The sequence below is a fragment of the Ylistrum balloti genome, unplaced genomic scaffold (genome assembly GCF_031769215.1).
Source record: "Ylistrum balloti isolate Yb309-2 unplaced genomic scaffold, AGI_CSIRO_Ybal_v1 Utg370820, whole genome shotgun sequence".
In the NCBI taxonomy this organism is placed as follows: domain Eukaryota; kingdom Metazoa; phylum Mollusca; class Bivalvia; order Pectinida; family Pectinidae; genus Ylistrum; species Ylistrum balloti.
Genome location: NW_026782474.1, coordinates 137268 through 161242, shown reverse-complemented (window position 1 = coordinate 161242; position 23975 = coordinate 137268). Strand labels below are relative to the sequence as shown.

The 23975-nt window shown below is 36.1% G+C and overlaps 1 protein-coding gene across 1 annotated transcript; it reads right to left on the bottom strand.

The window, feature by feature from the left end:
* Positions 1 to 14471: 14471 nt before the first annotated feature.
* Positions 14472 to 23252, bottom strand: LOC132558746 (glucoside xylosyltransferase 2-like). The gene is made up of 7 exons (XM_060223341.1): positions 23026 to 23252; positions 21828 to 21990; positions 21184 to 21318; positions 19416 to 19608; positions 17351 to 17500; positions 16786 to 16958; positions 14472 to 15970 (listed from the first exon to the last, which is right to left on the bottom strand). The coding sequence occupies exons 1-7, from the start codon at positions 23232 to 23234 to the stop codon at positions 15800 to 15802; spliced, it is 1194 nt and encodes a 397-aa protein (XP_060079324.1). The 5' UTR covers positions 23235 to 23252; the 3' UTR covers positions 14472 to 15799.
* Between the last annotated feature and the right edge of the window lie 723 nt (positions 23253 to 23975).

Genomic DNA, 23975 nt, shown 5'->3' with positions numbered 1-23975 from the left:
TCTGGAAAGACTTCCCGTGGTCGCATTGCTAGAACAGTTGTTTCCTAATTATTAGCTTGCCTTTCATTGTCTGATGTCCCTGTGAAGACATCTTTCTCTTTCTTCTTCTGTCGGTCGTACTATTTAAGTAAATCTCACATCGTTTTATTTAAGTAATGTTGTCCTTCTTTTGATTTTATATACACCACTTCCGGTTGTTTTCGTTATGACTTTACATACACCACTTCCTGTTGTTTTCGTTATGTTAATATATACCACACTTCCGGTTGTTTTCTTTATGTTTTTATATCCCCCACTTCTTACTTTTTCAGATTTCACATACCCCACTTCCTGTTGTTGTCCTTCTTTTGATTTCATATACCCCACTTCCTGATGCTGTCCATCCTTACGATCTTATATACCCAACTTCCTGTCGTTGTCCATTCTTAGGATTTTATATACCTCACTTCCGGTTGTTTTCGTTATGTTTTTTTATGATTTGATATATCCCTAGAATTTTTATATAAAAAAAAGGAAAATAATGACGTTCCAACAGAATATCAGTATCTTTAGAGATTTATAATGGAGACTCTTGTTAGGTACAATATAATCACACCAGGTGTTAATCGACAACACCCGTCATGTGTGTTAATCTTAAAACATAATATCACCTAACTGGGCGAAGTTAGCAGTGGATTTGCCATGGGAGATTAGAATTATGAACCGTTACCACGGATTTACGTGTCTTTTTGATATTTAATTTGCAACTATTTTGAAAACTAATTTCTGATTATCATTATGGTTATATTTCATTTCACTCACAGAAGTTTTGCCGGCAAGATTTTAGTGGAATGTTGTAACGAATCCGCTATCATGTCATTAACGTCATTCTGGAATTGCACGTCCGAAACAAAATGAATATCTGTTTTGTATGACTCTCAATACCTACAGCCTTAATGATACTGGAAACAGCAAACAGACTACAGTTTATAGCAATTACACATGAACTGATGTGATTTAAACGGAGATTAAAGCTGAACTCTGTGTTTAAATGTATAAAACTTTCGTTTCAAGGAAATACTGAGGAAATCCCCAGTCTTGACTCACATTGACACTGAGCAAAAAGTTAGTAAATATGATCTGTTGGAATTGAAGTCATATTTTCCGGTAGATAATTAATTTGTGATCATTTTGGTACCAAAGATATAAAAATTAAATAGTATTTGACCGCATACCGCCGACTTTCCTGGGGGAGAGGATTTCGCCGACTTTCCTGGGGTGGGGGATTTCTCTCTGGTATTTCATTGCCTGTCCCCACCCCCTCCCCCTTTATTAATTATACTATACTGTGTGTCTGAGTACCAATTTGGCAGCGGTACCAATCTCGAGTGAAAGATGCCACATTAGTTTCCTAATACGATTATGCAGTGATATTGGCCACCCTTATGATAATGTCAGGAAAGCTTGTTTTCTTTCTATAACTTTTTCTCGATACGATTTATTTGTTTAATTGGTATTTACGAACATTTCGACAACTTTTAAACATTCATGACCTCACAAAATAGCGGTAGAAACTCCTTAACCTAAACGAAGTTGTACCTAAAAACCAGGCTGTACTTTCACGTATGGTCTGACAAATGTTTTAACTGTACATAACACACATTATGAAGGAACTGACGTTGGTTTTCAGGATCGCGAGGACAATTTGATAGCGGTTCGACGTTGGTTTTATGTCACATAAGACATGTTTTATGTATCTTTTTTCTGGTTTTCAGTATGCTTAATGGTTTCTTTGAGAAGATAAACGTCAAACGAGACTCACCTACAGCCTATAGATGGCGAGCTCCACTTATAATTGATCCCATGAGCGCGGCGGTTGCAGTTCACCTTAGTCATTTGAAAACACCGCTTTCGTGTTATTCCTGTGGAAATAGTTTTACGACATTTGTCAAATGACTACTTAAAAACTCAATTCTCGTTCATTTTACTGTGGTACTTTTTCGACTTGTAAAAGATTTTAAAATCACGGTGGTATTTGTGTTCTTTAAATGCTGCGTCTTCGCTTCGTGCTTGTACAGCATGTTTGTCACTCCTGCTCCCATTTGTATCAATATCTCGTAGCACGTTTTACTGAAAACATTGACGAGCTCTTTTTAAACGAACTCAGCTATATTGTGCACTACATTGACACTGAATTTATTTTCTCCATTAGTTTTAAATAATTAAGTTGATTAAATACAGCATTTACTTCAGAAATTTTATTCATACCTTCAACATTCAATACATATAGTCCAACTGTATTCTGCTGTTTCCTAGATACAAAACAGAAAACGAATGAGAAGGCATTTCAGATTTAGAAAATTTCAGATACATTGTAAATTAGATTAAAAAGATATTAAAAAACATGTTTAAGCTGGAAGAATCAAGAAATTATATTGATAAAACGACACACTCTAAGAAAACTCCTGTTTTTCCTTTTTCTGTGAGGAGATCGATCAATTTTAATAAGATATGAAGACATATATACCCAACACTTGAAACAATCACAAATGTCACCGCATTAATTTATCATCATTTTCTCATTAAAATAGTCGATAATCCCTTTAATTTTTTCTTGTTCTTGTAGCAATATTTCTTACTCAGAACTTCCGGTGCAAGCGTCCTGGTGGAAGCTAATAGTCAAATTTACAGGAAGACGTTTCCATTTCCTAATTTACTCTAATAGCTAATGTTCTTGTGTCGTTTCCGCACGTGAAATCAAAGGGTAAGGTTACCACGTTCATGAAACTGTTTATCAAATGGGTAATTTCTTTTTTACAAATATTAATTGAAAATCGCAACGCCATCTTTCACAAGAGTAATAGTTCGAATGGCGGAATTATGACGCAATCGACTTGGTGCTATCGTGCAGAACCAGCATGTCCCCTCGAAAACATGTGTACAGCGCATGCTCTCACGGCCGGTATGTCGACGTTTATGCTGCAATTTTAGATAACAAATGCAGGCTATCGGCTGCACTGTCTATACATCACGTTGCACAAGTCATTGAGGTGTTTTTGGGAGAGTTTGTGGTTATTACAGGTACATTTTAACAGTATTTATGCCAGACATATTCAAAAGTTTCCTTGCCGGTAGTTCTATCTAGAGGCAATAGTCGTTATGTTTTTTTGCTTTTAAGTGACTTGAAGATAAATAACAAGTTTTTTGCAATTTAAAAAAGAGAATGCGAAAACATCTTTTGGTATTCTAATGGATGCACATACTTAAGTTTTTATGTTCCATAATTATGAATTATCGATGAAACCTTTTAACAAGCTCATAATATGATTACTTTTTTTTTATTTTTTTGCATTTTAATTGGTTGATACGGTATCGGATCTAGATTGGTAGCCTTCGCTTCAGGAACAAGCTGGATTAACCGTCGCTACAGTGTGCAATCTTCATAAAATGTTTTCTTCATATACACTTGGTCGAAAATAGGGACCACCCATATCTCAGATTGGGTTTAATTTTGTTTGCTGTATTTAAGAAAGATATTCGATGAAAACTTAACCGGATATAAAGGAATTTTTAAGCATCTGACGAAACTACGCAGTTAATAAGAACAGAAATTTACAGCACCGGACCTGCAGTATCACTTGTAAAAGACATGCTCGAAAAATGCGTTCCCTAAGTTTGATTCTAACTCTCTCTTATAAATAGATACGTCCTCAATTCATCAAAATATATTTCTTTGTTAAGAAGATTGATTAATCAACGAGTTCTATTGGGTGTGAAAATTCCAATATTGGGGTAAGGCCGCCACGCTTCCGGTACAATCCCTGTGACCTTCGTCTCAGAACATTGACAAGGCCGTAGCTTGTTCTGATTAAACTTCTGCCACTCCTGAAAATAATGCAGCCCGTAATTCTCCATTTGTTTGGTATTTTGGATTCCATGCATCGACTTTTTGTCAGAGATAGCCCAACAGGTGCTCATGAGTTCATGTCTGGTGACTTTGCTGCCCATGTGAACGTCCCTATTACTTCTTTTTTTAAAGGTTGTGTTGTACTAGGCGTGATCTGTGTGGTTTGACATTGTCATCCGTGTGACAACTTAAGGTCGAAGGATCTGATCACAATACTTCTGTTCATTTAAAGTTCAATCATTGACATGCAAATGAAGCTTACAACTTCAAGAAAAACATCCCCAACCAGTCACAGCTCCACTATCAAATGAACTCTTCGCCAGGACCTAATATTCCGTGTCCGGTGATCTTGCTTGTTTGTGCCTTCCTGTCAACAGAGGGCGTTGTCTTCTAACGGTACGCTAGCTTACGCGAAATTTGACGTTCCAACGTAGTCCGAGCCTGTCGGCAGTGCTGAATGGGGTTCGCCTTGCTTGTTCACATAGAAGTCTATCATCTCTGTTTACAGACTTTCGAGGTATACCAGACCTATGACACTCGTCAACATTCCTGGATTCGGTCAGACGCTGCATCAACCGACTAATAACAGAATGGCTGAAATTAAAGAGTGTATTTATTACTTGTATATCGTACCCGCCTTGAACCATTCCACAAGCTTGCCATCATTCAGCATTTGTCAATTTTCGACGTGGCATTTGTAACACAGCATGAACATGTGTATAATTTAGCAGCAACACAAGTGCAAACTTTTCTTTAGGTGGCAAAGCAAACATGTGTTTTGTTAGAGTACGGGGTACCCCTATTTAATCCGGGTTATCGTTAAGTTGAGTGTATCGCTTGGTGGCACATGGTCCCAGACACAAAAAGGAGACACTGCAGGGTGTACGGCAAGGTTTATTTTACAAAAGAAATGAAAAGTTTTAATCAACATTTTTATACTGAAATTTATGGTCCTTGGCCAGGTGTATATTAATTTAGATTTAGAATATACAATTGTATATCATCCCACTATGAGAACAATACATAAACACAACATGAATTTGTTTTGAAAGTGTTGGTCACGTTAAAAAAGTTCCTTTGTTTTCATATAATTTAAAAGAATTCCGTCATGACAGTTCTACGGTAAACAATGGAGTTTATGAGCTTGGAGAACACATCTTTGGTTTGACCACACATCAACTATCCGAATCAAGTCTGGTGCCCTAATATCGAAAAGCGCATGGAAACAATAGAAAATGTTTAACGCCAAGCAACAAAACAAGTACATAGGTTAAAAGACGTATCCTTTATCTAGCGATTACAGAAACTTAACACAACTACACCAGTATATAGGAGATGTCGTAGTGATATGATAGAGGTCTACAGAATACTGTCCGGGAAATATGACTGTAAAGTGCCAGACATCTTTCAAACCAAGGACACGATTCAAGATTTGAAAGAAAAAAAAATCGATATAAAAATTAGGAAATGTTCACTTCTATAAAAATCTGTTGATATATGAAACAATCTTTCATCAAATTCAAGCACTGTTCAGATATTTAAATACTGTAAACGTTTTAAAGTTATAGTCAGGGCGGATTGTTAAAGGATTGTACAATATTACTTTGTCAGAAGCAAAGCTATGTATCTATGTATGAAAAAACTATGTAATATTGCCACGTTTTACTATAAAACCACGATATAATGTCTTTTGGTTTATTGTAGAAACGGGAGAAATTACCCTTTGTTTTTTTTTTTGCTAAACCCCTGATATACTGTCCTTTGTGTTACGGTAAAACCGCGATATAACGCCCTTTGTTTTTTTGTTTTACTGTTAAAACCACGATATGTGGTCCTGATAATGAACTTTTATATTCAGAAATTATGTGTACAAATGTTTCATCGTGTATAAAACGACAACAGGAAAATTCACCGTTTAGTCTACAACGTCTCTTGGTGATAGAGACACTCCTACATCGACCTAAAGCCATTTGTATGGAACACTATTTCGATCACTGCCCACATTCATATCTCTGATTCATACTTCTCAATATCATTTTGAATTTGTTAAGTTTGCCTGTGATTTTACATATTACACTATTAATAGCGACGTTAGATGAAGAAACGAATGTGGTTCTGTGTTAGGAGAGGGGAAATCACAGAAACGGTCACACGAAATATCCGACAACACGAGTGTTAGGAGAGGAGAAATCACAGAAACGGTCACACGAAATATCCGACAACACGAGTGTTAGGAGAGGGGAAATCACAGAAACGGTCACACGAAATATCCGACAACACGAGTGTTAGGAGAGGGGAAATCACAGAAACGGTCACACGAAATATCTGACATCACGAGTGTTAGGAGAGGGGACATCACAGAAACGGTCACACGAAATATCCGACAACACGAGTGTTAGGAGAGGGGAAATCACAGAAACGGTCACACGAAATATCCGACAACACGAGTGTTAGGAGAGGGGACATCACAGAAACGGTCACACGAAACATCCGACAACACGAGTGTTAGGAGAGGGGAAATCACAGAAACGGTCACACGAAATACCCAACAACACGAGTGTTAGGAGAGGGGACATCACAGAAACGGTCACACGAAATACCGACAACACGAGTGTTAGGAGAGGGGAAATCACAGAAACGGTCACACGAAACATCCGACAACACGAGTGTTAGGAGAGGGGAAATCACAGAAACGGTCACACGAAATACCCAACAACACGAGTGTTAGGAGAGGGGACATCACAGAAACGGTCACACGAAATACCGACAACACGAGTGTTAGGAGAGGGGACATCACAGAAACGGTCACACGAAATATCCGACAACACGAGTGTTAGGAGAGGGGACATCACAGAAACGGTCACACGAAATATCCGACAACACGAGTGTTAGGAGAGAGGAAATCACAGAAACGGTCACACGAAATATCCAACAACACGAGTGATAGGGACGGGGACATCACAGAAACGGTCACACGAAATATCCAACAACACGAGTGTTAGGAGAGAGGGAATCACAGAAACGGTCACACGAAATACCCAACAACACGAGTGTTAGGAGAGGGGACATCACAGAAACGGTCACACGAAATATCCAACAACACGAGTGATAGGGACGGGGACATCACAGAAACGGTCACACGAAATATCCAACAACACGAGTGTTAGGAGAGGGGGAATCACAGAAACGGTCACACGAAATATCCAACACCACGAGTGTGTTGAAGTAGTATCTTTGCAGACGGTATGCACTTTTATCACCTGATATGGTTTGGATTGATTGTCTGGATCTATCGACTAATGGTGATCACATGAATACAGAGGGTTGTCCTCCGGGTGTCCGGTATATAACATCAATATTATCAACATAAGACTAATAGTGATGTAGTTTAAGGAAACTTTAGTTCATTTCCTCTTTGTGTTGCAAGACAGAAAATCTCAACCCTCATTTGAGCAATCGAACGTCTCCCCCCCCCCACCTCCTCCCCTCCCCTGAATGTGGGAGGGATCCGATAAGTCGCTAAGTGTCACTGAGCTCTGAGCTTGCCCCTTCATGTGAATATGAAAATCTGTGTCAAGATCTCGGACATATCAGCCCAATTCCTTACTGATACAATAACACATTTGATAATCTTAGTATGAAGGAAGTGAATACCGAATACAATAATGGGTCCGGCTTCTGTTGGTGGCTGTGATAAAGAAAGGAGACCTCGGTTGGCGAAATATACATATTCCCGGCGGGGTTTAGACGTAGCTGGGAAAGTGATGTGCAGTGTTCGTTTGAGATACCAGACAAGTCATGTCTTATCACACTGTATCGTCTTGATGTATTGGCAAAATCCATTTCAACGATCATATATTTGTCTCAAATGTAACTAAACGATATGGAAATCTATAAGTTTTAATTTATACAAGATTCTTCACGTCAAACAAATCACAAAAATCGCACGTGCTTTGCTCGTGCCTTCGCTGATAAGGTTCGCACGTTTCCATTTAAAACTCGAGGGCGGAATGGGAAAGATGGACTGTTCATCTCTTTGAAAAATTTCCATAATGGCAAAATATAACACCTATTGATGGCTGGGATATGTTTGGACATTTTTATTACAATTTTAACGCATAAATAAGGTTTTCATTTGAAAAGGAAAATTACGTTTTCAACTTCTGCATGATTATTCATTACACATTGTAAACAAATTATAATTTTATCAAAATAGTTTACATAAATGAATGACGTAATCCAGACCTACACAACTGCATATGAACCAATAGAAATGTAGCATAATTGAAAAGAATACACAAATCAATAAACCGTAGCTAGAATTGTTGAACGCTCATGTATTAATGGAAATCAGCCTTTGGATGGCACCATATCTGTAACAATCCACAAAGTAGACCCGGATTATCGAAACCACCAATCATTTTAACAAGCCAAGAACACAGATAGTTCTGTATCATACCACACAATATAATATTTGCTGAACATGAGATTGTCTTCATCAGACAATATTCTCCTGATGCATGTACTGTAAGAGACCATTGGTTAAGGAATCTATTTTGACAGGTAAAAACTCTGCAGGTTACGATAGATGGGGGATTTCTTTCTATCTAGAAATAATTAGTATTCAGTAAATTATAAAATAAATAATAGCGTTTATACAGCTGACTGGTAAGATTTTTATTGCGTTGTTAAGGTAGGCTGGCGGTTGATCTGGAGAACGTTGTACCTCGTAAGGGATTGCTCCCTGGATAAGATCGATTGATGTATTTACATAATAAACACATACCATAAGGCAAAAATGAATAACTATGTTTCTTCATCAATTCAGCCTCGAATGAACGCTAACAAATGTTATCCAAGAGAATGATATTTTGTTCTGACCTGTCAATAAACCGTGGACGCCATCATATTCAAGTTCAACGAAGATGTTGTCAACCAGACCATCATCTACAATGTAAACCTTGTGTATGTTTCGCGAAATACGCTCATTTTCGTTCATATACATATGCATGCACAACCGATCAATGTCCTTGAAAAAATGTTCCTATAGCACGAACGCTTTCCTTCAGTGTGGGATTTAAAAGCGTAGAGTGAAAATAAAAATGAAATGTTGAAAAAGAGAAAAATCTTTTTAACATGTACTTCGAGTTCTCTGTGGCTCCTACACTAAACCTTTGACATTTTGACGGACAGATGAACCTGTATTTCGAGTATCCTCTGGTTGCTACACTACACGAAAGACATTTTGACAAACGGTATATACCCATCCAAACATTCCTTTGGTTCCTATACAAGACCATTACATGTATTTGCCTTATCCGAGTTTCCTCTGTCTCCTACACTACATACGTCAGACATTATAATGGACAAAATTCTGGAGTAGACGCAGAGGAAACACAGACCACAAAACGAGAGTCTGTCTTTGAATTTACAAGGATTTATAAGTGAAGGTACGGTATATCACAAGGAATCCGGGAGAATGTTTTTGAGAGAATGTCGATAATATTCTTTTTTTGAACGGCATTCTGATAGGGAGTCATTTCATATTTGATTTTTGACACAGCAAGATTATTTAGAGAAGTACCTGTCGAAAATAAGCAAGGCGATCATGCATACAGTTCCGCAAGGTTCAAAGTAAAATCTCAAAGTGACATGTAGAAGTTTTACACAATTTCAAAATTGTGATTGCACAATGCTGACAATGACAAACGGGGTGTTTTGCTCTCTGTTTAAAATCAAGTTGTGTGATGTGTTGAGCTTTGTTGCAAAAATGTGTGTTATAGAATTAACGGTACTGTGCAAAAAATGACGAAAGAAATCTTTGGAAATAACTGCAACAGGTGTCTCAATACAGGAAGACTATCTAATGTGTTTGAAACAGTTATTATTATTTGAATACAAACTCATGTTTTATGTTTTTATGTGATAATGCATTGTCAGTACTAATATTCGTGTTAGAATGGCAACATTTCAAAAGTAGACATTACAATATTTAGAAAAAAAAATACGAATTTGTCTACTTTAATTTCAGTGTGAATGCCGACGGTAGCGCCCCCTACCCTGGATTTCTAGCCTTGGAGATAACGATGTAATGTACAACATACAGAGTATATTTATACACACATGTGAGTGTCTATATCGGCGAAGTTTTATATAATATCGTCTACTGGAGGAGACAACAACTTCATCTATTTCTTTGTTTATCAGCATTGGTAAATCACCCCGCAAAGATAGCACATGTCAAATGCCAAGATAGGCCCAGAGCACCATAACATAATTTATATGGCATCCCAAGCGATGAACATGTTCATATGAAAAATTAGAAGACAAAAGTTGCAGGAATTTGCTCCGCAATCCCGACACAAGAATTTCAAATACCAAATTGTGAGAATAGTCAATTTCAAAAAAGTTGTTTTATCAAAGGATGGATGGACAGTGACGGACGCCGAAACACTGAACCAATCAATGTAATATCATATTTATATGAAAACAATGCCTCGATTTGGATTTAAGATGGCCGCTTTGTGAAAAAAAAAAAAAAAAACCACAATAGTAATTATTATAGGCCATCAACTTAAGAGGATTTGAAAAGTTGCATATTGTTATACGCATAAAAACAAGCTATCAAAAAATTGTTTTGTCACAACACCAAAAGGTTTGTATGAACATGTGTTATGGTCCATGGCAGGAAATAAAATGATGTCACGTGATTTTTTTTAAAGCAGTGATGTCTAACCTTGGCCGATTCCCATGCAGTTATCTTTGATGAAAAGTACTGTAACAAGAGCGAGATATTCCGGTTGGGTGATATCAGAATGAGTAAATACAAAGATTCAGAGATGAAACAAAGGCTTGGTAGCAGATTAGGAAATGTCCTAAAACACTAAGGATTAGGTTTAGAAACGTCAAACGGTGTTGTTACTGAGATGTCATAACATGTGACATCGATAAAGATATGTCATAACACACGACGGAATCACTACAGGGATGTCATAACACACGACGGAATCACTAGAGAGATGTCATAACACACGACGGAGTCACTACAGGGATGTCATAACACACGACGGAATCACTACAGAGATGCCATAACACACCACGGAATCACTACAGAGATGTCATAACACACGACGGAATCACAACAGGGATGTCATAACACATGACGGAATCACTACAGAGATGTCATAACACACGACGGAATTACTACATAGATGTCATAACACACGAGGGAGTCACTACAGAGATGTCATAACACACGACGGGATCACTACAGAGATGTCATAACACACAAGGGAGTTGATACAGAGATGTCATAACACACGACGGAATCATTACAGAGATGTTGTAACACACGACGGAATCACTACAGAGATGTCATAACAAATGACGGAATCACTACAGAGATGTCATAACACACAAAGGAGTTGATACAGAGATGTCATAACCCACGACGGAATCACCACAGAGATGTCATAACACACAAGGGAGTTGATACCGAGATGTCATAACACACGACGGAATCACTACAGAGATGTCATAACACACGAGGGAATCACTACAGAGATGTCATAACTCACTAGGGAATTACTACAGAGATGTTGTAACACACGACGGAATCACTACAGAGATGTCATAACAAATGACGGAATCACTACAGAGATGTCATAACACACAAGGGAGTTGATACAGAGATGTCATAACCCACGACGGAATCACTACAGAGATGTCATAACACATGACGGAATCACTACAGAGATGTCATAACTCACTAGGGAATCACTAGAGAGATGTCATAACACACGACGGAATACAGAGATGTCATTAAATACAAGGGAGTTGATACAGAGATGTCATAACACACAAGGGAGTTGATACAGAGATGTCGTAACACACAAGGGAGTTGATACAGAGATGTCGTAACACACAAGGGAGTTGATACAGAGATGTCGTAACACACAAGGGAGTTGATACAGAGATGTCGTAACACACAAGGGAGTTGATACAGAGATGTCATTACACACAAGGGAGTTGATACAGAGATGTCATTAAATACAAGGGAGTTGATACAGAGATGTCACAACACACAAGGGAGTTGATACAGAGATGTCACAACACACAAGGGAGTTGATACAGAGATGTCACAACACACAAGGGAGTTGATACAGAGATGTCACAACACACAAGGGAGTTGATACAGAGATGTCACAACACACAAGGGAGTTGATACAGAGATGTCACAACACACAAGGGAGTTGATACAGAGATGTCACAACACACAAGGGAGTTGATACAGAGATGTCACAACACACAAGGGAGTTGATACAGAGATGTCACACAAGGGAGTTGATACACACACACAAGGGAGTTGATACAGAGATGTCGTAACACACAAGGGAGTTGATACAGAGATGTCACAACACACAAGGGAGTTGATACAGAGATGTCACAACACACAAGGGAGTTGATACAGAGATGTCACAACACACAGTGGGTGGGTGCCATGTTTATTATTTAGTGTGTTACATCAAGGTTTCTCTGTTCTTCAGGTGTTTATACCATATTTGTGTAACTTAAGCACTTTTGCCTGTTATCAGTTTATTCTCAATCCCTTTGGTACACCTCCTGCTTGTCTTGAGTTACAATGTCTTCAGCACTGGCTGTAGTTCTCTGTATCTCAGACCTCAGTCCAATGGTTTAATGAGAGGTAGTAGATTGATAAACACATTTGTCATGCCCTCCTACTTCACTTTTTTTCCATTCCTAAAGTAACAGACCTCTTCTGCACTTAGAGAGGGAAACATGGCGAAGGAAGTGGTCGAAAAAGATCTTTTATTTTTTTTTAACAACTGACAAATGGGAAGGAGTAGTAGAGGTTGCCAAGCAGTAGATGTCATCAGTTGTGATATAGTTACCAATGAGATTTACGGAACGAGGCCTGTTCTGGAAGTAGCGTAACTAAAGTGTTTGTCTCTGAACTCCTTAACCAGTTGTCATCTAATGCTTCTCTAGGTTGATAGTAAATATTGTAGGTCAAATACCTCCACAGGAGGACGACATGAGGGTAAGTGCAAACTGTCATGAATAGGACGATGCATTGCACATCACTCTCCATTTGAAAAGTACTTAGTTCAAAGGATTTTTCTTATGAATAAACATATGATAAATGATCTGTTTCAATTCAAGATGGTACCTTATCTGAATTTCATTTTCTGTTTTCTTTACTGATGGAATGACGGTATTGACGGCAGACCTGTCTGTCACAATGTTTTCACATGTGTAGCTTTATAAGTTTTTATCATGTTAACTTCAGCATTACAGGTTTGTCACAAAAGCAGTTCTAGTGTATTATTGTATGGTTAGAGAACCTGGAACAAATCTGACTGATTTATCATGTCTGGTGACCTATCAGGACCTGTTGTCGCTGCGTCGTCTCTGGAAAATTATAGGGATCATTGTCTGTATTACATCATCTCTGGTGATTTTGTATATATTGTTATGTCTGGGATAGAGTCTGGGATGTGGAATGTTGAGATTTTGAAATGTAAAATCATCAATATAAATCGAGAATATTTACAAGACAGTAAACGTCTGGTACTTAAAAATAAGACATAGATATATGTGTAAGAATTGCATGAATTTATTTGACAGATCAATTCAACATTAAAATCCATGGAATAAAAATACTCTTAAATGTAAAATGGACAACTCTGTTGTAAAAACGTAATAAATGCTTTTCACTGTAAGCATTTATGATATAGTTGTACCAGCCAATATTGTGTAGAATGTGTAAGTTCAAAAAGCATACAAATTGAAACTAAAAATGGACGTAACTACAAATAATACAACAGATTTACACAGTAAAATTTTCTTAAAATAATGTTATGCTGTAATACTCCTTTATACAGAATATTATAATGTATTAAGTCTTTTCTCTTTAGAATGCGTGTTGTCATAATTCAAATAATACATCTTTCGTTGTGAGGAACTATGTTTTGAAAAGTCTTTCAATTTAACAGGTATGTAGTGTTTATGATGAAGTCTACACTTCACAATAATTATGCACATATGACATGCATTTGCACCTGAAATCTACATATCGTAATAAACTAACACCTGTCCTCAACTGAAATGTCTTCACTTCTTTAGTGCAAAATGGTGTCATCTCAGGGGTACATCATAGAAACATTCTGAAAACAGTCACTTAGTACCTTATTTTTTTCTTAACCCCAATTTGACAACTTATAACTTGCACTGTCAGTGTTAAGGCTGTATGCTGGTTACCAGTAAACTTAGTAGGAAGCTCTGTTTTTGGTCAATTATTTGGTTATGACACGTAAGCTTGCCATTTTGGGTGTCTGCAGGACACAAGTCAGTTTATGATCTGTTCATCGACTGGATCCAGACTAAACTGCACTGAAGGTAATTAGTCAAGTTTCATTAGTTAACAAATGTTCACTATGAAAATTGATGTTGATCATTGTTCATGTTTTAACTTTTAAAGACAGATTTCGGTAATTATATTTTGATCACAAAATTCACAAAAGAAATATTGGATTTCAGTTTGAACATTAGCAAATATCGATGAAGAAGTTAACAAAAAAGCACTAAGATTTTGCCCCAAAATTCATTAAAGCATGACCAAGCAATATATATATATATAGCACCATTACAGAGATTAGAAGTACCATTCATATATACAGTAAATGACGTACAATGTATATACATATGTACTACAGTAACCTTAAGACATATTTCTTACATATACACATTCAGACAAATTTTTCCATATTCTACGTCAACATTCAGACACTTCTAATAGACAGAAATGTACCTCAACATTCAGACACTTCTAATAGACAGAAATGTACCTCAACATTCAGACATTTCTAATAGACAGAAATGTACCTCAACATTCAGACACTTCTAATAGACAGAAATGTACCTCAACATTCAGACACTTCTAATAGGCAGAAATGTACCTCAACATTCAGACACTTCTAATAGACAGAAATGTACCTCAACATTCAGACACTTCTAATAGACAGAAATGTACCTCAACATTCAGACACTTCTAATAGACAGAAATGTACCTCAACATTCAGACACTTCTAATAGAGAAATGTACCTCAACATTCAGACACTTCTAATAGACAGAAATGTACCTCAACATTCAGACACTATGTTATATACTATTCCTCAATACTAAGACATACATTCAGACATTCTAATACTGTATCTCTACATTAATACAATATAACACAATTTTCTCACTCATGCATATAAGGGAATTTTTAATATCAAATATAGAATGCAACCTTCTACTTTTGTCTTAAATCAGAGAAAATTATTTTTTTTTTTACAAAAATAATGGGTCTGTTGTTGACCAAGATGTTTTATGCATTATAAAGTAATTAGTATTAAACTGTTATTCAATTACCTCTAACAGTTAACTTGTAGAAACTACTTAAAATATTGATGAAAGAGTTTTTAAAAATTAATGGATGGAATGAAGTTTTCAAGAATATCAAAAGAATTTTTTTGCAAAATGTAGAGCTTCATTATTTCTTTATATATATGGCAACTACTGATCTGGTTATCTAAATTTCCACCATATTGTGACAGATATGTATCAACTTGTTACCTGGCATATATTTATCGTTATTCATAAAAACATTATCACAAAATAACTTTCTGAACAATCACAATCTTTGTATAAATATTCTATAGTTTACAACCTGTCATCGCAAGACAATGGTCCTTATAACTGGTAAAAATAGTAACACTAGCTGTGTTTCTGGGACTCAGATATTTGAGTCCTGGAATCATGCCTTTCCTGTGGAACTCACATTAATATTCTGGACTTGCTTGAAATTGTTTTTACAAAAATCACGCACTATTCTACCACTGAGTTCATCATCCACCATACTTTTCATTATTTTTATATATATCTAATGAATCTATATATTTTTCTATCTGTTTGTAGAATATATGAGGCAGTTTTCCACACGCTGTGTACTTCGTTTTCTCCAGTTCTCTCTTCAAGGCCACAAGCATTTCATACTTTAAATCGGCGCCAAACTGGTGCTACAATAAAGATGAGACATGGATTAAACACTTTATGAAGGGAGGATGTTAAGTCTTTGCTTTACTTCAGCAGTATCAAACATAAGTTACCACAAGTTTGTTTGTTGGGTTTATTGCCCTGTGAACAGCAAGGGAAATTTGGAGGTGGGCTCTCCTTGTATCAGGTGGCTTACTTACTGAACAACATATGAGAGGCCCGTCACATGCCAGCCTGTGCAAATGGGATAAAGTGTCTTGCCCAAGGACACAACTACAATAGCACAGACCAGCCTGTGTCTTGTCTTCCTAAGAAACACTGACCATCATGGGTAAGGAGTGTCAAACTTAGCACCTCAGATCTTAATCTGGGGTTGCAAAGGGCAAAGTTCTATCAACTGACCTTAACACTGTAAATTAAACTAATTATAACTATTTAAGGACATTATGCAGTTACTTCAAATGTTCAACTTTTTCCCCCTAAATTTCGAATACAGTAAATGATTAAAACTATCGTTGAAAAGCTACTTTATTAGAATTTTTATGTAAATCTCTTTACAAATTTTTAATTAAGAAGATATGTCTTTGATAGGATATATATACAAATTGATATCATTCAAACCAAAGTGTTACATTTACACATCAAGACACTACTCAAGGGAAATTGTTCCTTACATGTATTACCAATTAGTTAAATTTGATTCTATGTCCTAGTAATTTGTGTCTAATGATTATTAATGTGAAATATTTTTAAATTTCAAACCTCTACAACACAGACGATGGGAGGTAACTCTTAAAAACACAGACAAAGGTAGATAACTCTTGATCTTAAAACTTACCTTTACAAAGGTATCATAGGCAGCTTTGAAAGCTGGCTGTTTATCGTTGTGCATCACCCGCCTGTTGCCATGTAGAACACTGGCTCCGTCTCTATCCCCTCCTTTACACACACTCATATACATACAATGATCCGGGCGATAATTCCACTCACAAGGGTAAACATACAACTGTTCTGTTGACATAAGACAAAAAACATGTCATAACCATCTGGCTTAAAACTCAATTCACACAGGTAAACATATAGCTATTCTGTTCACAGAAATATAGCATACAGTTGTCATTTTATACTACTACTACAGCTATCACACTATCAAATCACCAGTATTCTGTTCTTCAGCCTATCCAGTTTCCAGTGACAGTGGTTGCAATAGAAGAATGAATCCCACTTGTTATAATATCAGATATCATGATATTTTTCATTATACCAAGTATTCCTTATATAAATCCAGTAAAGAGAAACATTAAACATGATATATTTCAACATTAATTATCAATTATTATAACATTTTTTTTTCTGACTACTAATGTGAATTACTACATTGACGTATGTATACGTATTGTTACCTGGATAGTAATGGAAGTAGATGTTGAGAAGGTCCTGGTCCCCCCAGGTGATTTTAAGTTTGTAGTCTTTGTAGTATTGCTTCAAAGACTCCAGCCATTGTGACTGACGTATTCGTGTCAGGTTCATCAGCATCACCCCAGAGTTTACACCTGTTGGTGCAAGATTTAATAGAAATGACTGAATTGTTAAAATCTATATCTTCTACACCATGGTTTATCTTTCAATGATTGTCAATGGTTTATCTGTCAGTGACGGTTCATGGTTTATCTGTCACTGACAGTCCATGGTTAATCAACTTCAATACATAAGTAGGCAGTCTTAATTGCTGTTAGAATCAGGATTGATCTGTCAGTGATGACCATATCATTTACAAATCTCAAAGATGGATCATTGTCTACAACACTGATGGCTCAGGATTGATCTGTCACTAGTGGCTCTCAGGTTTATCTGTCACTGATGGTCCTTGATTTATCTGTCACTGATGGTCTATGGTTTATCTGTCACTGATGGTCTTTGATTTACCTGTCACTGATGGTCTATGGTTTATCTGTCACTGATGGTCTTTGATTTACCTGTCACTGATGATCTATGGTTTATCTGTCACTGAGGGTCCTTGATTTACCTGTCACTGATGGTCTATGGTTTATCTGTCACTGATGGTCTTTGATTTACCTGTCACTGATGATCTATGGTTTATCTGTCACTGATGGTCCTTGATTTACCTGTCACTGATGATCTATGGTTTATCTGTCACTGAGGGTCCTTGATTTACCTGTCACTGATGGTCTATGGTTTATCTGTCACTGATGGTCTTTGATTTACCTGTCACTGATGATCTATGGTTTATCTGTCACTGATGGTCCTTGATTTACCTGTCACTGATGATCTATGGTTTATCTGTCACTAATGGTCCTTGATTTACCTGTCACTGATGGTCTATGGTTTATCTGTCACTGATGGTCTATAGTTTATCTGTCACTGATGGTCCTTGATTTACCTGTCACTGATGGTCTATAGTTTATCTGTCACTGATGGTCCTTGATTTACCTGTCACTGATGATCTATGGTTTATCTGTCACTGATGGTCCTTGATTTACCTGTCACTGATGATCTATGGTTTATCTGTCACTGATTGTCCTTGATTTACCTGTTACTGATGGTCTATAGTTTATCTGTCACTGATGGTCTATGGTTTATCTATCACTGATGATCTATGGTTTATCTGTCACTGAGGGTCCTTGATTTACCTGTCACTGATGGTCTATGGTTTATCTGTCACTGATGGTCCTTGATTTACCTGTCACTGATGGTCTATGGTTTATCTGTCACTAATGGTCCTTGATTTACCTGTCACTGATGGTCTATGGTTTATCTGTCACTGATGGTCCTTGATTTACCTGTCACTGATGGTCTATGGTTTATCTGTCACTAATGGTAATCCATTATTTATTTGTTAGTGATGGATCAGGGTGTATCTACCACTGATGGATCAGGGTATATCTACCACTGGTGGATCAGGGTGTATCTACCACTGGTGGATCAGGGCGTATCTACCACTGATGGATCAGGGCGTATCTACCATTGATGGATCAGGGCGTATCTACCCCTGATGGATCAGGGCGTATCTACCACTGATGGATCAGGGTGTATCTACCACTGTTGGATCAGGGTGTATCTACCACTGATGGATCAGTCTGTATCTACCACTGATGGATCAGTGTGTATCTATCACTGATGAGGTAGAGTTTAATGGATTTTAACAACTCCCATGTTATTAATAAACATTGTAAGCATCTCCACCAATTTTATCTCTGTTGCCTTTTTAAACCAGATTTTTCATTATCTTAGTGTTTCTAGTAGAAATAAATCCAGGTATATTAGGAAATAAAATTAGAAGGATTGTTTTTCTGATCAATTGGGATAAGTCTTCTCAGTGTTATAGGCAAGACTCACTTTAACAATTACAACTGAATTCTCTCTGTAGTCTTCCTTCTCTTTCTCAATACAAATAAGTGAAGACCACTAACATTGCTTTACTTTGTATATGGTAATTCTGATCTTTACCTTGTTCTCCATAATAGGGATGTCTGGCAAATCGATGGTACCAGCTAGACTGGCTATCTTCATGTTCTGGTGAGAGAGCTACCAACTGTGTACGATTGAACTTGTGTAGAAATGCCCAAATGTCCTCCAACGGTCGCAAAAACAGGATGTCCGTGTCAACATATAGCAATGCATCTACATCTGTCAGCAGACTCTGTAAGTCCAGCACAGACATATTAGAGGAAAAAATCTTACAGGCAAGAATTTGATACGATAATTAAAAACCGTAATACTTTCACCTGTAAAAATAGACAAACTCAAGAGTCCTAACTCTTTAAACAATGGTCCTTTTGCATGAGAGCATATAAATCGCTATTTTCAGCATACTGGTGGAACAAACAGTGTTGTGTTACAGACTGTCATACAAACCAGTTCAGTCATTACATAATATACCAGCTGATCAAAGTATGCAGGATTCTGAAGCATGCATATATGAAATATGGGTTATATTAGCCCATGACAGTTTAAGTGAATTACACAGAAACTTTATTGGGGGACAACACACCTGATGAGTACTGACAATGAAATGTTATCTATCTGATTAAACAAACAATATCAGAAAGTGATCACGAGGTCTAAGAAATTTCCCACCAGGAAGAAATCTTTTTCCATGTTTTAAGTTTTTCCCAAAAGCATTTTATTGTTATGTTATAATCCATCAGTTAGATAATTGAAGCAGGGGCACCAAAAGCAGAGCAGTCCCGAGTAATAAACAATACATTTTATAATGATTTGCTTCTCAAACTGAACTTGACCTTTGACCCCAAACTGGAGATCCCAATTTATCCTATTTTAAAGAATGACAAAATTTCACGCATGAATACTCTCCACAACATGGTTCCTTTTAAATTTGCAGACAAGTTCAATAGGAAATTGTGACTTGATGTGAACTTTGACCCTTCAGTCAATAGGGTTCATACCGTTATGTAGAGGAACCAGCTTGATTATCATCCACGATATAATTTTCTCTGAGTCATGCTGACATTTTCTACCAAGACAGATGAATATGCACCTAGAAAGACAGTTGACCAAGATAACACATTCTCTACAGAATTTGTTTCAAAGAGAGGAATATTTTTACAAAAACCAGATTTTTTTCACAGCTATATAGACTACTTCACCAGGTATAGTGATTTACTTGTTCTCGTGTAAATTTCCTCAGTTCAGACATCAGGACACAAGTTTCAGACCCTGAAATACGGTATGACTTGTTATATGTTACTTTTACTCAATGAGTTATCAATGAAAGTGAGATCCTTGATCAGACAGTCCTAGAACTGTCCAGTCCCACCAAAAACAAACCCAGTACTGTTCAGTCAGGCTATACTTGTGGTGCCAGGCTGTTATAAGTATTGCTGGTAATAGCGGTGCAATTGAATTTCTAAGTGGAAGTGAAGAGAGAGAGAGAAAAACACCAGCAATGGATTGGCTGAAAAATATCAAACTATAAGGCCTGAAAAAGTTGGTGAGGCACATAAACTTGTTTTACTTTGAAATGAACCCATGATTTCTTGGTACACTGTCGGAATAACTAGACAATTCACCACTTCCATGGCAGGTGTGTTTCTACCACTTTAATCAACACCTCTGTTCTGTCTCTAAAATCAGCTTAGTTCATAAAAATGTAAATATCAATAACAGCTTAATAAATGTGAATACTGACATTAAATCATCATTTTAGAGACAGAAATTTTCAGTCTAAGGACTGGAGTGGCTGTAAATCACTTACCGGTATAAAGAGACGTTGTGATGCACATGGTTTGAAGAGATTTTTCCATTCATTGGTTACCTCCCCTTCTGGAAAGCTAAGATTATAGATGTGATATTCCACTCTCATCCGGAACTCATCTGGCCAAAAGTCGATCTGAAACACCGACAGAAATAAATCATCAGTATTTTCGTGAAGAATAAAATCTATGTTGTTTTTAACCCAATTACAAAACAGCTTAAATATTTTACCTGTAGCACCAAGTTATCAGAAGCTGTGTCAAAATATCCAAATGTTACTTGATATAATGATATAATATATCAAAGGTTGAAAAAGGCAAGACTTCACATCTCCTTACACTCAATTTTATTCTCAACAAAGTTTTCAGCAATTTTTCTTTTAATATTTCTATCAAAAATGATTACATGAAATACAATGACCTAGATATGAATGAAGTCAGTGTACTATTCCATTACTTTGATGCCCTCTCAGCCTAACAGATTTTACACATATATCAGTTGGGTTAACATAAGTTATGTCTACTTTGACAATAATAATTTGATAATTGGAATCTTTAAAAAATAATCTGCCTTCATGCTAGACAAATTCATAGATTCATGACAAAAAAATGACACCTCATGTTTGCTGACAATATTTAAACACACCTGTCGTTTAAAATAATCTTGTAGTTGTAATTCAGCAAATATGTGGAAAACCAGAGGAGTCTTTGTAAAGAGGACTGCTGACTTTAGGAGAATGACAGATTCCTTTTCTCGGTCTCCACAGGCAACTAGAGACAGATGTATTCCATTTCTCCAAGCATCACTCCTATATACCAAAACTAGTTTAGTTAATTAGTAAAGCAGTGATTTTTGATATTTAAAAAATATTAGGGTCCCCGATTTGTTCTTCTCAACTGGGCTCACTCAAATTTCAATAACTCACTACATCTCTTAGTATTGGGATTCTTTACATGCTTCACCTGTCCCATGTTTTAGTATAAAAAACTTCAAAATACACAGTAATTCATGTCTTTCTCAAAAAACAAAACAGAAAATTAAGTTAATTTTGATAACTAACAAAAATTAAGTTAATTTTGATAACTAACAAAAATTAAGTTAATTTTGATAACTAACAAAAATTAAGTTAATTTTGATAACTAACAAAAATTAAGTTAATTTTGATAACTAACAAAAATTAAGTTAATATTGATAACTAACAAAAATTAAGTTAATATTGATAACTAACAAAAATTAAGTTAATATTGATAACTAACAAAAATTAAGTTAATTTTGATAACTAACAATTATGCACTATGGATATGTCGTTGTTCTGGTCAAATATTGATGCATTGTAAAATATGAAATGAACATTTTGTAAATTTGCTAATTTTTTTTAATTCACATACCTGTGATTATAATGGTTTAGAGTATTTGTTTCAATATGACTACATAATTAATCTTGAATAGGACAAGCTAAAATGACATTCTGAATGACTCAAGAAATTTTGTATTTAATGCAAGAAATTTTTGAGTGTGATATGATTTGTACTGAATTTTGAGAGAACTTCAACTTCTCAATATGAATAATAGACATGGCTTTAGGCTAGCTATGCTTTACAAATAGTGTACATTCCAAGCAATTGAGACTGTAGTTGATACAGAAATAGACAAACCAAATGATGGGATGAAGACAACAATATTTACCTTTGAATCATACAATTGAAAAGAAAAGGTTAATATCAAACCTACTGAAAAAACACAAAATGATGTTACATAGTATCCATTAATTTTTCCTAACTTTAAAGTCAGTTAAATATGATACAAACATTTCCTTTCGGCCAGTTAATTTCTGTTTTTGTACCTTAAAGATTTGTCATCAGTACTGCCTACATCACCTCCACTTTCTTTGTTCAGATGTAAATTGTCTTTTTCATGTTGACCAGTTTGCTGGTCTGGGATCACTTGTGATGTACTGCTGCTGTCATCTTCATTATGTAGGGCGAAGAAGAGGTACACTGCCACAAGGACCACTACAGAAAGACCCAACTTGAACAACATTTTCCACCTCATGTGTAGGTTTTTAAGGTGTCATTGCTGAAAAATATCATTGTGAAAATATATTTACAGTTACTGTTGTAATTGACTCATTTGTAATATTCATTATCATTACACATGGATAATGACAGCCTATCTAAAGTAAGTAGTGATGATGTTGTGTGTGAAGGACTTTTGCGTAACTGTATCAAAATGCCTCCATGAAATACATAAAGTTGCTTGAAATATGGTTCTTTGTCAAAGTTTTGGGATTTTCTTTTACAGAATCTCAATAAAATAAAAAATATTATAATTTTTATTATAGCATTGCTATGGTACCAGAAAGACTGAAACAGTAGGCTGTACCAAGATGGAAATTTTTATGCTGGCAAACTGAATATGTTTGTGATTTTTATGTATGATTCACCTTCTATTTTGTTTAGGTTATCAACCAGTTATTCAGTAAATTGTAGTCATCCCTGATAACATATACAAAATAGAAAATTTATCCTTAAAATCAATATTAAGATATTATCAACATAGACCTATAATATACCTTTATGTCATATTATCAAATGACATTTAAATTTGTTTTCAATCACACTATTAAGGCAGATGGCTATGATCAGGTATTGAAACTTTTGTAAAACAGCAAGCTGATGAACAAGATGGCATTATTCTTTTTTCTGATAAAATAGCAGAAAGAAATAAAGGCCCAAATGTAAGGACTTAATGGTCACAAGAGTTATTTAAATGATATTCGTTCTTGTAAAAGTA